At 52.2% G+C, this 13,486-nt stretch overlaps 1 protein-coding gene across 2 annotated transcripts in view; it reads right to left on the reverse strand.

Moving 5' to 3' along the window:
- The window catches only part of SIN3B (SIN3 transcription regulator family member B), a 38,823-nt gene that overhangs the window by 6,028 nt on the left and 19,309 nt on the right, over positions 1-13,486 (reverse strand). For both annotated transcript variants that reach the window (XM_072786860.1, XM_072786859.1), the window contains exons 7-14: positions 13,118-13,207; positions 12,547-12,665; positions 7,211-7,418; positions 6,300-6,416; positions 4,917-5,155; positions 3,997-4,180; positions 1,479-2,082; positions 1,097-1,266 (exon numbers count right to left, since the gene is read on the reverse strand). In XM_072786860.1, the coding sequence (XP_072642961.1) occupies positions 1,097-1,266; positions 1,479-2,082; positions 3,997-4,180; positions 4,917-5,155; positions 6,300-6,416; positions 7,211-7,418; positions 12,547-12,665; positions 13,118-13,207 (1,731 nt within the window). The remainder of the gene's footprint in view (positions 1-1,096; positions 1,267-1,478; positions 2,083-3,996; positions 4,181-4,916; positions 5,156-6,299; positions 6,417-7,210; positions 7,419-12,546; positions 12,666-13,117; positions 13,208-13,486) is intronic.

Genomic DNA, 13,486 nt, shown 5'->3' on the forward strand with positions numbered 1-13,486 from the left:
TGGATAAACGGGAAACCAAGTCAAGCTGAACAATAACTCTGGTGGTAACCGAGCAGGACTTATGTCCCAAGACCGTATCTGTCTCGTCTGAGGTTTTGCTGTTTATATTAACGTGACTGATTTCCTCCTGTTCACACCCAGCTGTGGTGTCTTCTGCTATTCTCAGTGATACTAATAAATGTCCCTGACAGTCTCCCTCCAGAAGGAATGAGCTACACAGTTCCTTATGTGTTGCTACCGTCAAGAAAGGTGTGTCAAGGAGTCAAATGGATCCTTGTATACCCATGTTTGCAATCACCAAAAGGTGGCAACAACCTGGGGGATCCCTGGGTGGCTCAGCAGTTTGGCGCCTGCCTTCGGTCCAGGCATGATCCTGGAGTCCCAGGGTCGAGTCCACATCAGGCTCCCTGCATGGAGCCTGCTTCTCCCTCTGCTTGTGTCTCTGCCTCTGTGTGTTTGTGTGTGCGTCTCATGAATAAATAAATAAAATCTTAAAAAAAAAAAAAAAGGTGACAACAACCCACATGACCATCTACAGGTGAGTGGATGAATGAATGTGGTCCATCCACACGATGGTGTAGGCGTCGGCCACGTTAGGGAAGGAAGCACTGAAACGCACTACAGATGGATGCGTGCATTTTGGTGGATGAGCCCCGCAAGCAACATACTGAGTTTGAGAGGAGCCAGACACAAAAGGCCACAAGCTGTATGAGTCCATTTAAAGGAAACATCTAGATCAGGAAAGTCCATAGAGACAGAAGACAGACAGGTGGCTGCCAGGAGCTTGGGAGAGGACAATGAGTGGGATGACCGCTCATGGGGGTTGGGTCCCCTCTGGAGTGATGGAAATGCTCCGAAACTAGATACAAGTGGTGTCTATACAACATTATAAACGCACTAAATGCCACTGAATCGTTCATTTGAAAATGGTGAATTCTGTGTTATGTGAATTCTACTTCAATTAAAATAACAAAAGAAAAGTGCTGACCACAGGGCCATCCCCACAGCATGAGATGAAGGAAGGGCCGGGGGCAGGCAGGGACCCTCCCAGAGGTGCTTCGTGGCCCGTGGCTCCAGCCCCGCCACCCCTACTCACCTGCCGTGCAATGCTCTGCACCAGCTTGTCCATGGTGAAGCCCACGTAGGCATGGATGGTAAACATCTCACGCAGAGTGTCCTCGTACTGCGTGGGGTCGATGCTGCCCTCCAGCAGGCTCCGCACCATGTCCAGGAAGGCCGGATAGTACTCCTCCAGCTCCACCTCGCCTGTGGAGTGGGGACCACAGTCACCCAGGGCCACACACACGTGTGGGCCTCACCAGGATGAACCTAAGTCTCCACAGGATGCTGCCTCCCGCCACAGGCTTCCTAACATCGGCCTGAGGCTCCAGGACGGGAGCCAGACTGGGCACCCGAGTCCTGGGCCAGCCGGTGGACGTGAGCACCCGTGCACCACCCCCAGGGGCCCAAGGCCTTACTCGGCTGCTTCAGCCGCAGCTCCATGGCAGGGTCGTTGGCCTTCTCCCGGCGGCCCTCACAGAGCAGTTTCTCCCTCTCCTTCTCGGTCCGGTACTCCAGGAGCTGCTTCTGTGCCTGGCGGTAGATCTTCAGCAACCTGGAGCACAGGGTCTGGTGGAGGCGCAAGAAGAAGTACCAGTTGTTGTTGGCGAAGAAGAGGCTGTACACGTCATCCAGGGGCTTGTGCTGCTGTGGCGGCTGCTCGGTGGCCGGCGCCTCGCCCACGGGCCCCTTCTCCTCTGGGGGGCTGCTCTGTGGCCCGGGCGCCGGCTTCTTCCGGTCACCGGGGTCTGCACTCTGCCCTTGGGGGCTCCCCCTGCTCTCATCAGCGGAGTCCTCAGACGCCCCCAGGTCCAGCTGCTGGGAGAAGAAGAGGCTGGGCACGAACTGGTGTACCAGCTGGTGGATGGTGCCCTGGTCCTCCTTCTGGATGGCTGGCTGCCGCTTCACGTAGTAGCTGATGAGGGCGGCCGCGTCCTCCAGGATCTGCCTGTCCTCATACACAAAGATGAGGTGTGGCTCGCTGGATGGGGCGCTGCGGCCTTCCGAGTGTTGCTCCTGGTGCTGGGGGGGACAGGGGGTCATTAGGCAGGAAATGACCAGCTGGGAGAAGTCAAGGTAGGGGAGCCCAGGGCCAGAGTGCTCTAAAGGCATCACACTCTGGTCTGGGGTGCAGCCCAGCACCTCCCAACTGCCCACCAGCCCACTCCACCCACTGATCTGTGTCTAGAGTGATTTGACCTACAGGAGCATGGTCAGCCTTGTTACGGTCTTCTAGGCCTTCTGCACTGCTCACGACAGGATCCCAGTCCCTGGCACATCCTGTAGCCCCCGACACCTGGCCTCATTCAATGCTTCACGAGCGCCGAACTACCTCCTGCTATGTGTTAAGACCTTTGCAACCTACCCCTCTCCTCTTTTGCCCTGGAAAACCACAGCCCTGGTCTCATCCCTCTCCTCAGACTTTATCCAGCTAATGCCTTTTCTTCCTGCGAACCTGTAGATGATCATACTCTCTCCAGACTGCCTTGAGCTGCCTGCTGAGGTCAGCCCTGACAACACGCTCCCCTGGGTGGCATTGATCCCCAGCACCAGGCAACGAGGCTGACACACCCAGGCTCTCAGAAAATGTGAGCGTGGATGCCGTGCCTGCAGGTGGGGAGCTCCCAGGGGCAGGGCCAGGTCTCTCTCACCTCTCGGTGACCGGTCCAGGGCACAGCACTGAGGGGACTCCTTGAACAGCCACAGAATGAGTGACCAACAGAGAACGAGGGCAGGGTCAGGCCTGTCTCTTCCTTCCAGAGGTCATGCTCCCTCGGGGACACTATTCTGTAGCAGCCCGAGATCTCCTTTCCCTGCGCTGGCGGCAGGGGGGCCTGAGAGCTGGTGTGCGGCTGCTCCAGAAGCTGAGCCCGGCTCCTGGCTCTGGCGTAACCTCCTTCTCCTACTGCTCTGTGAGTCCCTATCTCATTTGTGCCACAAACACCCTCAAAAATCTCTTTAAGTCCTTTTCTCAGAGCAAGTTCCGACGTATGGAATTCAGAACTGTGTTCTGCTAACCCACAGTGCAACACGGGGCTGACTTCCCCATGCATGACAGGCTTGCACACGCAGAGCTCACCAGGCTGGTGGGCCAACCTCCAGCCCCAAACAGTGCCCCTCTCCCCTCTGCCCCCCGGGGAAAGGGCGAAGGAACTCCGCGGTGACAGTGCTGGGCCTCACGGGTCAGCTCATCAACTCTCGTTCTGAGGCTGTCCCACGTACTCTGTTGAGGGGGGTGGGAGGGTGCTCTCAGGCCTGGAGGATCCGCTGGAGGATGAAAGTGAGGAGACCCAACTAGCTGCAAGTGGGCCCTGCAGGGCAAGGGGCAGCCCAGAGCAGAGCAGCAGGAGGGAAGGGGCTTCCCACCACAGGCTCTTGCAAGTAACTCCCTCCCTGTATGTGGTATCAATGCCTCAATCCTCATAGCCTGGAGCCAGCCCTGCCTCAGTTCTGCGGCTCTGGCCCCATGAGCCTGACTGTGCCCCAGCTGCCAAGAAGGCGCAGTGTGGTGACTAGAGGCATAGCCCTTGGGCCCGGAGCGTTGTCTCCTGTGACTGGCTTTGGCTAGTGGCCACATCTCAGGTCTCCGTTTTGTCACTCCTAAAACCAGGACAATGCTACTGCATCGTAATGTAAGGGTCAGATGGAACGTTCCTCCTCAGGGTTCAACTGTGCGGGCACACAGCTAGCAGCAGAGAAAGGAAAGGTGAAGTCACCGAGGGAAGGTTGATCAAGGCCCGGGAGTAAGTGGGGCAGGAAGGAGGCGTGGGAGGGGAGGGCCCTTTGCCAGCAACGGGCTATAATCCTCCCCCTGGACGGGTGTTAGGCTGAGTGCCACAGAAACATCCACTCCACCCCTATGAGAGGGATACTGAGGAAACAGAGGCACAGAGAGCTGGCAATCTGCCTGAGACTGGGAGAAGCAGAGGGCCTTACTTCATCATAGACGCTCTCGATCTCGTTGAGTAAGCTCTTGGAGCGAAGGGCCTTGGTGTCGTTCTGTTTGAAGTTTACGGCCTGATGGTCCAGGGACTTGAGATATGCCTTCTCGTACTGTTCCCGCCAGATCTTGTTGAAGCCCTGCTGGGCCTCCCGCCACTCCTCCTCCTTGGCCTTCAGCCTGCAGGGCAGAGGGGCTCAGCATGGAGACAACCCGGGGCACCCACCCGTCGTCCCTGCACAGGCAGCTGTCATCCACCCACAGGCCTAGCCGAGTGCATTTCCAAACCAGGGACAGCCAGCTCCTGGCCTGGGCAGTGGGTTCCGCGCTTGAGAGAAGAGGAAGGGAGAGAACACTGGCTCTGTAGAACTGATGTGGCTGGTGTTACAGCTCTTCAAGTATCGCTGCCCCAGAGCCTTCTCCCTGCCCTACCCCATGGCATTGACCACACTCTGGGTAGTTAGTGGATCAACCACTGGGCTCACATACTTGACTGCCCCAGGCGAAGGGACATGTCAACCTCCCTCAGCTACTCTGCAACCCCAGGGTTGAACACAGCACCTGGTCAAGGGCAGCCACTTACTTCATACCTATTCACTAGCACAAAAAGGTTCCCAAAATGTACTGCTAAGTAACAGGCAAGCTGTGCTATAGGGTGATCCTATTTGTGCTTTAAAATAGTTACCTTTCATGTTTAGATAGGACTATGTGCATGGGGAAAACTCTAGAAGGATGAGACAATTAACAGTTGTGCTTTTCTCTCAGGAGTAGAACATAAGGAGGAGGACAGACTGGAAATCATACTAAGATAGCCTGGGGCCCCGGGGGCCCCCTCCCAATCACTGATGACAAACAGCACTAATGAGCCCCAGGGGGACTGCCTGTGACAGGTGGGGCAGCCAGAATCTGGAGACACCTTTTCAGGACGACAGGGACAGCAGTGACGGGGTTTTTCTTGAGGCTCTCGATGATCTCTGGAGCCTTGTCACCGTAAATACGGTGGATGGCGCGGCGCTGGATCACCTCCGATGTGCCCCCCAGACAGTCATCCAGCCGGAACTTCTCCTGGTCTTCAGGCGCCATCCGTGAGAGCTTCTTCTGCACACTTTCCAACACACGGATTGTGGCCAGGTTGGTCTCCAGGACGACATCTAACTACGGAGAGGAAGGCAGGGGCCAGCTGTTGGGGGGCAGTGGGGCCCTGGGGACAGGCCTGGGTTGGCAGAAGAGATGCTTGGACAGAAATGATTAACTTCTGTGTTTTGGGACGGGGGTGGGGGGGGTGGGGGGGGTGAGGGATGACGGATGCCAGGAAGTGGTAGCCCAGATGCGGGCCCAGAACAAGCACAGTTGGTTATAGGGCTGGGGTCTGACCCCAGCAATGGTGTGAGCCAGGTGTTCATGAAACACGACTCGTGGGTGGCTTACCACCTGCATGAATATCCAGTAGCTAGGACATGGGTGGACCCATCTGAGGAAGGAAAAGGTCTCCATACTGACCCACTTCACAGGCATCAAAGACAATAATAAAGGTGGACTCATGGTCGTCCCTGCCCCTGGGATGACTCTCCAGGCCACGCTGATGGGGAGCCAGTCCCCCAAGGTTACACACTGTGATCCCACTTAGGACAAAGTGACAGGGCTGGAGGACAGGTCAGTGGTTGCCAGGGGTCAGGGACAAGGTCGGGTAGAGAGGGAGGTGGAAAGGGCCATACGGGGCCGCAAGAGGGAACCTGGTGGTGGGGGAGTGGTGGTGGGGAATACGCATGTACACACAACACACACACCACCACACACACGGGAACACATGCACACATACACACACACCATGGAGATGTGAGATCTCAGGTGTGTCAATGTCAACCTCCTAGCTGTGACACTGTGCCAGCGAGTTTACACGCTGGGACTACTAAAAGAAGGGTCCCGGGAATCACCGGTTGCACGTAAACATCCAATGATCTCAGTAAGCATTTCAATGACGAGAATTAAGGTAACCTGAGTTAATTAATTTAATGTAAATAAGTATTATGTTTAAAATGGAAAGAAATAGCACCATTGCCAAGCCGGCCTGAAGGGCAGCAAGGCAGAAAAAGGACACTTTCAGGTGCTGCCCTCTGCTGGAAAGTTCTGGAATCCCTGGTACTTGAAAGGAGACTGAGAAAGATACATCCCAGGATGGAAAGGTAGGATAGGGTAAAGTGGAGAAATGGGGGACAGGCTCAGACCCTAGTCCCCCGCCCCCTATCATAGCCAGGAGTAAGGACTGGCTGGGAGGGCCCCACAATGCCAGCATACACACCTCGAAACGCTCATCCTCACAGCGGTGCAGTTGCTCTTCGTAGGGAGTTTTCTTGGAGCTGACGAAAGTGGAGTCCTCTGACCAGGAGGGGAATGAGACCCAGGTGTCGTTCAGCACCTGGACCAAGAGGAGATGCTATGACCAGTGCGGGAGGCCTCGGTGGCCAGAACTGTTTACCATGATCCGGTGTGAAAGATACGGAGACAAGGGACATAATCCACTTCTTACAGGAAATTACCTTCTCATACAAATAATAACCTTAATTTTAAAGCGTTTTTAAGAGAAAACAGGACTTTGGTCCTGTAAACAAATGATACTATTTCAGGGGTTGGCAAACTTTCTCTGTAAAGGGCCAGATGATGAAAATTTTAGGTTTTGCAGGCCAGCCAGTCTGTAAGAGGACTATTCCACTCTGCTTCTGTCCTGGTAAAGCAGCCACAAGCATTATAATGGCATGTGTATGTGCCAATAAAGCTTTATTTACAAACACAGGCATAGGGCCAGATTTTAGTTTACTGACCCTAGGACTATATACCCTGAAATCCAGCAAGTACTACTGAATTCTGGAAACAGAGTAACAGCCTGTCTACTAACTTTGAAAAAGTATTCAGTGGTCAAGCTAAATGGAGACATACCAGAGGCAGTGACGTGGGACAAAGCAGGCTCCTGGCTGAAACAAACGTAAATCTAAATGCAGGAATATGCCAAAGCCGACACCAGTGCCAGGTGCTCTGCAGTGTGCCAAAGCTACCAGTATGGTAAGAAACCATCATCTCAGCTTAGGCATTTTGGCCACATCCCAGCACTATTATTCAAAATTTAGGGGGTTAACATTTCAGTTCTTTTATGTAAAACATGGGGGTGACGGGTTTTTGTGGTGAAAGCTGACGTGAGCCGCCAGGGAGCACTACCTCCTTGCAGATGGCCGTCCTCCCACTGCACTTGGGCTGCTGGTAGGTTTTGGGGAGTGCTCGGTAGCTGGATCCAATGCGCTTGCAAGATGCGTAGTCAATTTCCCGGCTTATTCCATCCCCGGATCTGTCGCTCATGGGTGGGGCGAATGACAGCTCTTTCACCCCCAGGAAGGACTTGAACTGCGCAAAGAGTTCTGGAAATTTCCTTCAGAAATAAAGACAAACAGTAAGTTGGCTTCTCTGGGGCTTTCTGGGAGGGGCCTAGCGATTTTAGACTGGCTTCCCCTTAGATGCCTAAAGGTTGTCAGAGAGGACGGGCGAGGTGGAACTGAGCATCAGATGTGTATAATGTCCTCAACTGTGTGAGTAAATCTGCCTCTCATCCCTTTGTCACCAGCCAGGTCCCAACACTAACAGGAGAGCCTTGAAACATGCTGGAATTGACAATTTAGACTGGCAGAAGCTGGGGTTAGGGATGTTCTTTAACTGGAAAAGTCTGGGCCTCAGGCTAGGGGTTGGTAAACTATTGCCAAGCTGCACATGCCTGTCCTTGCAAATAAAATTTTATTGGTATACTGTGGTGTCCATTTGCTTAGTATTATCTGTGGCTGCTTTTGCACAACACTGCCAGTGTTCAGTTGTACTGCCCCTTGGCCCTTGACAGATAGAGTCTGCCAATCTTTGCTCCAGAGTCTTCCTTCCTGAGGGAGATCTCTCCTGGGAAAACCTTCCACAGACATGTTTTCACAAGTCATGATGTAATGGCCATGCAATGAGAAGGTTTCAATACAACTGGCCCCCAATATCACCAGGATTTGTGATTAAATGAATATCAAATCCTACCAAGGGCAGTGCCTGGCTAGCTCATGTGGCTCTCAATCTTGCAGTTGTTGAGTTCAAGCCCCCACGCTGAGTGTAAAGATTACTTAAAAAAAAGAAAAAAAAAATCTAAAAAAAAATGCTACAGGGATCCCTGGGTGGTTCAGTGGTTTAGCGCCTGCCTTTGGCCCAGGGCGTGATCCTAGAGTCCCGGGATCAAATCCCACATCAGGCTCCCTGCATGGAGCCTGTTTTTCCCTCTGCCTGTGTCTCTGCCTCTCTCTTTCTCATGAATAAATAAAATCTTAAAAAAAAAAATGCTACGGCAAGAAGGCAGTTACTTTGACAGGTGGCAAGGTGATCCTGCCTCCTGCAACCCCCTTCTTTCATGAACCACACACACACTCCCCTCCTGAGATGGCTGTCCACTGTGCAATGGCTGTAGGGACCCCATACCAACTCCGTTCATGAGGAAAACCCACAAGCAAATGGAAACATAGGGATGGAAGACATCAACAAACACGGTGCGGAGGCCATCTGAAGTGACAACCGTGATAAAGGCAAACCGTGAATGATCTGAAGGGGGACAGGTCACTCCAACACAGTCCGCTCCAGTCCCAACTCCGGCAGCACCGCCACCAGGTGGCAGAGCTCCTGGGCGTGCAAACCCAGACTGACGCTCATACTGTGAGAAAGGCTTTGTCGAAGCGACTGCTAACCCAGCCAGGCATCACAGGAAGGCGAGCAAGCAAAAGCACGCTGTAGCTCTTTGCTGCACACCCCTGAGGTCCTCCCCGACACTGCTCTAGGCACATGGAAATGAGAACAGCTGACCCCAACCCAACACTGCCCACCTGCTCAACACCTCAAATTTGGAGTTCCTGCATTCTTCTCCCTTAACTGATAACTGCGGGAGGGTAGGTTTGGCCATTTTGCAAAACTCTCATTCTGGGGGATCCCTGGGTGGCGCAGCAATTTGGCGCCTGCCTTTGGCCCAGGGCGCGATCCTGGAGACCCGGGATCGAGTCCCATGTCGGGCTCCCGGTGCGTGGAGCCTGCTTCTCCCTCTGCCTGTGTCTCTGCCGCTCTCTCTCTCTGTGTGTGACTATCATAAATAAATAAATAATTAAAAAAAAAAAAAAAAAAAAAACCAACCCTCATTCTGCTGGTAGGAAGCAGGGTCCCCATTTGGACGCAGGGCTGGTGATGCAGCCAACTGGGCAGGCCAAGGCCCACATGCAGCACACCCGCCCCACACAGGCCAGTCAATGGCCAGAGCACTTTGTCTTTCCAACAACAGGACCCACTCCCCAGCCAGGGCCCAGACCCAGAGCACTGGATTCTGAGCTCACAAACACACTTCCACTGGAGAGTTCCACTTCCACTGGAGTGAGCATGCAATCCAAGTCCATATAAAAAGCCAGCCACGGTTTAGCCAAGGGTAACAGGCCATCTTGCTCTGGGCCATTTTTCAGAGTGTTAATAGATCTTTATCAGCCTGGGAAAGTTAACCCAAGTGAAAGGGTCACCCTGACATGTGCACCCTCTCAGGATCACCAAGGAAGCACTGCCTGATGACCCTAATTTGACTTTTGAGTATCCCAACCTATGGAGCATGACCTTAGCACTGACTATAGAAAGAAACTAGAAACAAACATCATTATAGACTCTGCTGAGAAACCCATGATGCATACAAGCAAGGGAATAGTATGCAGTAGCTATAAACGATCATGTAGGCCCACATCTGATACTGAAAGACATCCAAGAAATACTGAATTTAAAAAAAAAAAAAAAAAAAAAAAAGGATGCTGCAGCCCAGCCTGATAGCATCATGTCCAGAAAGCAGAGGATAAGCAAAGGGCCAGTTTCTGGGCTGGACCACCCTAGACCCATCCAACACCACGGCAAAGTTCTCTTTGAAGAGCTATCTCTGAGGGAAGTCAGAAGTATTCACTCTGGGCCTTAGCCTCTTCATCTTTAAAATATATTGAGGATGGGTGACTCAGTTGTTTTTTTTTTTTTTTTTTTAAAGATTTTTATTTACTTATTCATGAGAGAGAGAGAGAGAGAGAGAGAAAGGCAGAGGCACAGAGCAGAGAAAGAAGCAAGCTCCATGCAGGGAGCCCGATGTGGGACTCGATCCCGGGACTCCAGGATCACACCCTGGACCAAAGGCAGGCGCTAAACCGCTGAGCCACCCAGGGATCCCCAAGGCTCAGTGGTTTAGCATGTGCCTTTGGCTCAGGTCATGATCCCAGGATCCTGGGATCGAGTCCTACATCTGGCTCCCCACAGGGAGCCTGCTTCTCCCTCTATGTCTCTGCTTCTCTCTGTGTCTCTCTTATGAATGAATAAAAAATACAATACAGTACAATAAATTGAAACAGGGGTGCCTGTGTGGCACTGTTGGTCAGGCATTTGACTCTTGGTTTTGGCTTGGGTTGTGATCTCAAGGTTGGGGGACTGAACCCTCTGGCAGGCTCCATGCTCAGTGGGGAGTCTGCTTGAGTCTCTCTTCCTCTCTGTTTGCCCCTCCCACTCGTGCTCTAAAATAAATATATTAATCTTTTAAAAAAAATCTATTGAAACACATCAAACATGTCCATGAATCCATAAGATGCTAAAAAATTAAAAACAAAAAAGAATTGATCTTGATAAGATAGGAATGTGACTCATCATCCAGCCACTTATAATAAAAGGGAGAAATCAAGCATCTAACCTGGGCTGCCAAAAGGTGACAAATACTGTTGAGATTCTCTCTTTTGCAACCCCCAGTGAACACATAAATCTATGAACTACAGAAAGAACGTGGACACTACTATGTCCACATGGACATGGGGACATGGAAGATGGGGACTGTAGTCAGCGAAACCCACGCCAGGTGCAGGGGCACCAACACAGAAACAGGAAGGAATAAAGTGGGAGGGAGAGACTCACAAGACATATTCTAAAACAAAACCAAGACAGGAGGGAAGATTGGGCTGCGTGTTTGACAGTATCTGCGCCATCCTTACTGTAGGGAGATGCTGGCCCCAAGTGATACCTGTGAGGGGGGAAGGAGCATGATGGGATGGCATGGGAGGAGGAGGGGTTCCCAGGGGCTGGCAAAGGTCCATTTGTGACTTAGGTGGTGAGCACAAAAGGATTTGCCTAAAAATGATTCATCAAGTCATCCATCATACGGGTTTTTGGATGTGTTTTATTTTACATTAAAAAAAAAAAAAGTTAAAAATCTTAAAATGAAGGCAGCCCGGGTGGCTCAGTGGTTTAGCGCTGCCTTCAGCCGAGGGCCTGATCCTGGAGACCCAGGATCGAGTCACACATCAGGCGCCCTGTATGGAGCCTGCCTCTCTCTCTGCCTATGTCTCTGCCTCTCTCTCTCTGTCTCTCATGAATAAATAAATAAAATTTAAAAAAAAAAATAAAATTAAAAAAAAATTTTTTAAATAAATACTAAAGGGTTCAGGAAGCACGTGTCCCTGGGGATGACTTTAGAGCTAAATAAGGTGCTATGCAGTCATATGCATGAACATACCCCATGTTCTAGACACTACTTTAAAGGTCTTATATGTACAGCCCAATTGGAGTGCTCTGAAACTCTGTATGGTACCTCTAGAAATCCCCATTTCATAACAGGAAAACTAAGATTCAGACTGGTTAAGGAACTCACCCAATGTGACAGAGCTGATGAGCAGGAGGCGATGCTGGGGCTGTCCGACTCCCCTCCTAAAGTGCACTGTGTGTGAACTGTGCATGTGCACTCGCCTCCTAGAAAACCTCTGCCCTCCTAGCAGCTACCCCAGCCCCTGAGGTCAGCCCATGCTCTGCAGTAGCAGGTGCTGGAAACAGGCTACTGACCTCACTATCAGGGCCTCTCTCCGGCCAGCAGGGATGCTGAGTAGACATTTCCTTCTTCCTGGCCATTTCTGATTGGTAGAATTTTAAAAAACTTATCAAGTGAATTTCTAGGGAATTATGTTGGGTGAAGAAAACCCAATCCCCAAAGGTTGTGTACTGTGTAATTCCACTTAGATAACACTTCTGTTATGTAAATTTTGGAGACGAGTGCAGATTAGGGGTTGTCAGAGGTGTGGAGCCAAGACTGGGGCTGGGTGGAGGAGAGACGTGGATGTATTATGGGTCAACACAACCATCTGTGGTTCTGAAGCTACTCAGTATCTTGACTGTTGTGGTGGACACATGAACCTTCAGAGGTGATGGAGTTGTATAAACACACACACACACACACACACACGGAAAACCTGACAAGATGAGTGGATTGTGCAAGTGTCGGCATCCTGGTTGTCACGGGGGTGGGGGATACACGACAGTGTCAAGGACCTGTGTTCTTTCTCACTACCAGGCTCCATCTAGAATTACCTCCACAACCATTGCAATTTACAAACAAAATTAAAGAAAGTATTTATCATTTTCTGAAAGCCATAAGCAACAGAAGGGCGGACAGAGCTTATGGAAACAATTCCGCCTGGGAAGCCCCAGGAAGTGTCACTCACCCGAGGAACGGGCTGACGAGCTGCAGGAGCTCGGAGCCGGACACCAGCTCCTGGTTGAAGAGCGCGATGCAGCGGAGGAAGTTCTCGTAGACCTCCTGGCTCTTCAAAACCCTGCGAACCTGTGGGGAGAGGGAATGAGGGTGCCTTCGAGGGCCAGGCCCCACACGCACTCGTCTCACTTGGTCCAGACGTCACTATGTGAACACGGAGTCATCAGGGCAGATGTGCTCTCAAGTGACCAGCCACGGCTGGCAGGGCAGTGTTCTCCAGGCAGCTAATTCACCCCTCAGACAGTACTGTGCACAGGGCCATCTCGCTGGCTCCTGCCACTGACCCTGCACGGGAGCCCCACGATTGCTCTGGCTTTACAAAAGCCATACAGCTTCAGGGAGGCCAATGTGTGTCTTCAGACTGGTGTGGGTCCCGAGCTCTGCTGCCTCCTATCCATACCACCTCCCACTGTGCAAGCTGGGTGCCAGTCCCTCCTTCCCGGCCTGACCCAGCAGCTGCCCACCCTGCCGCCTCCCTTCCTGCACATCTGAGCTGGGGGAGGCAGGCCGCAACGGCTCACCTTGTCAAAGAACGAAAACTCCTGCAGAGTGCCGTACTTCCCCACGGCAGCGATGGACAGATCTTTGGTACCTCGGAGTTTCATTTTCTTCTGTGGAGAGAAATTCTGTGTCACGAAGGCCCTGTACATCTTTGTCAGAGTTACAGCACTGTTGACACTGAGCTCTCTTGACAGCAACTCTCTTGAGGGGCTGGATGAGGTCTGCCCAGGACCCCTGTGGAAGGAGTCTCAGGACCATCCACCTCAGCCTTCATGGCTTAGTGAAGGGTGACAGTCACAACCGCTCCACCTACTCCCTGGGCTCTAGATTTCAGCACATTAGGGTTTTGATAATAGGGGGGAGCATCACAAAACTGGAATCGCAAGGGA

Source organism: Canis lupus, chromosome 19 (assembly GCF_048164855.1).
Source record: "Canis lupus baileyi chromosome 19, mCanLup2.hap1, whole genome shotgun sequence".
Classification (NCBI taxonomy): Eukaryota; Metazoa; Chordata; class Mammalia; order Carnivora; family Canidae; genus Canis; species Canis lupus.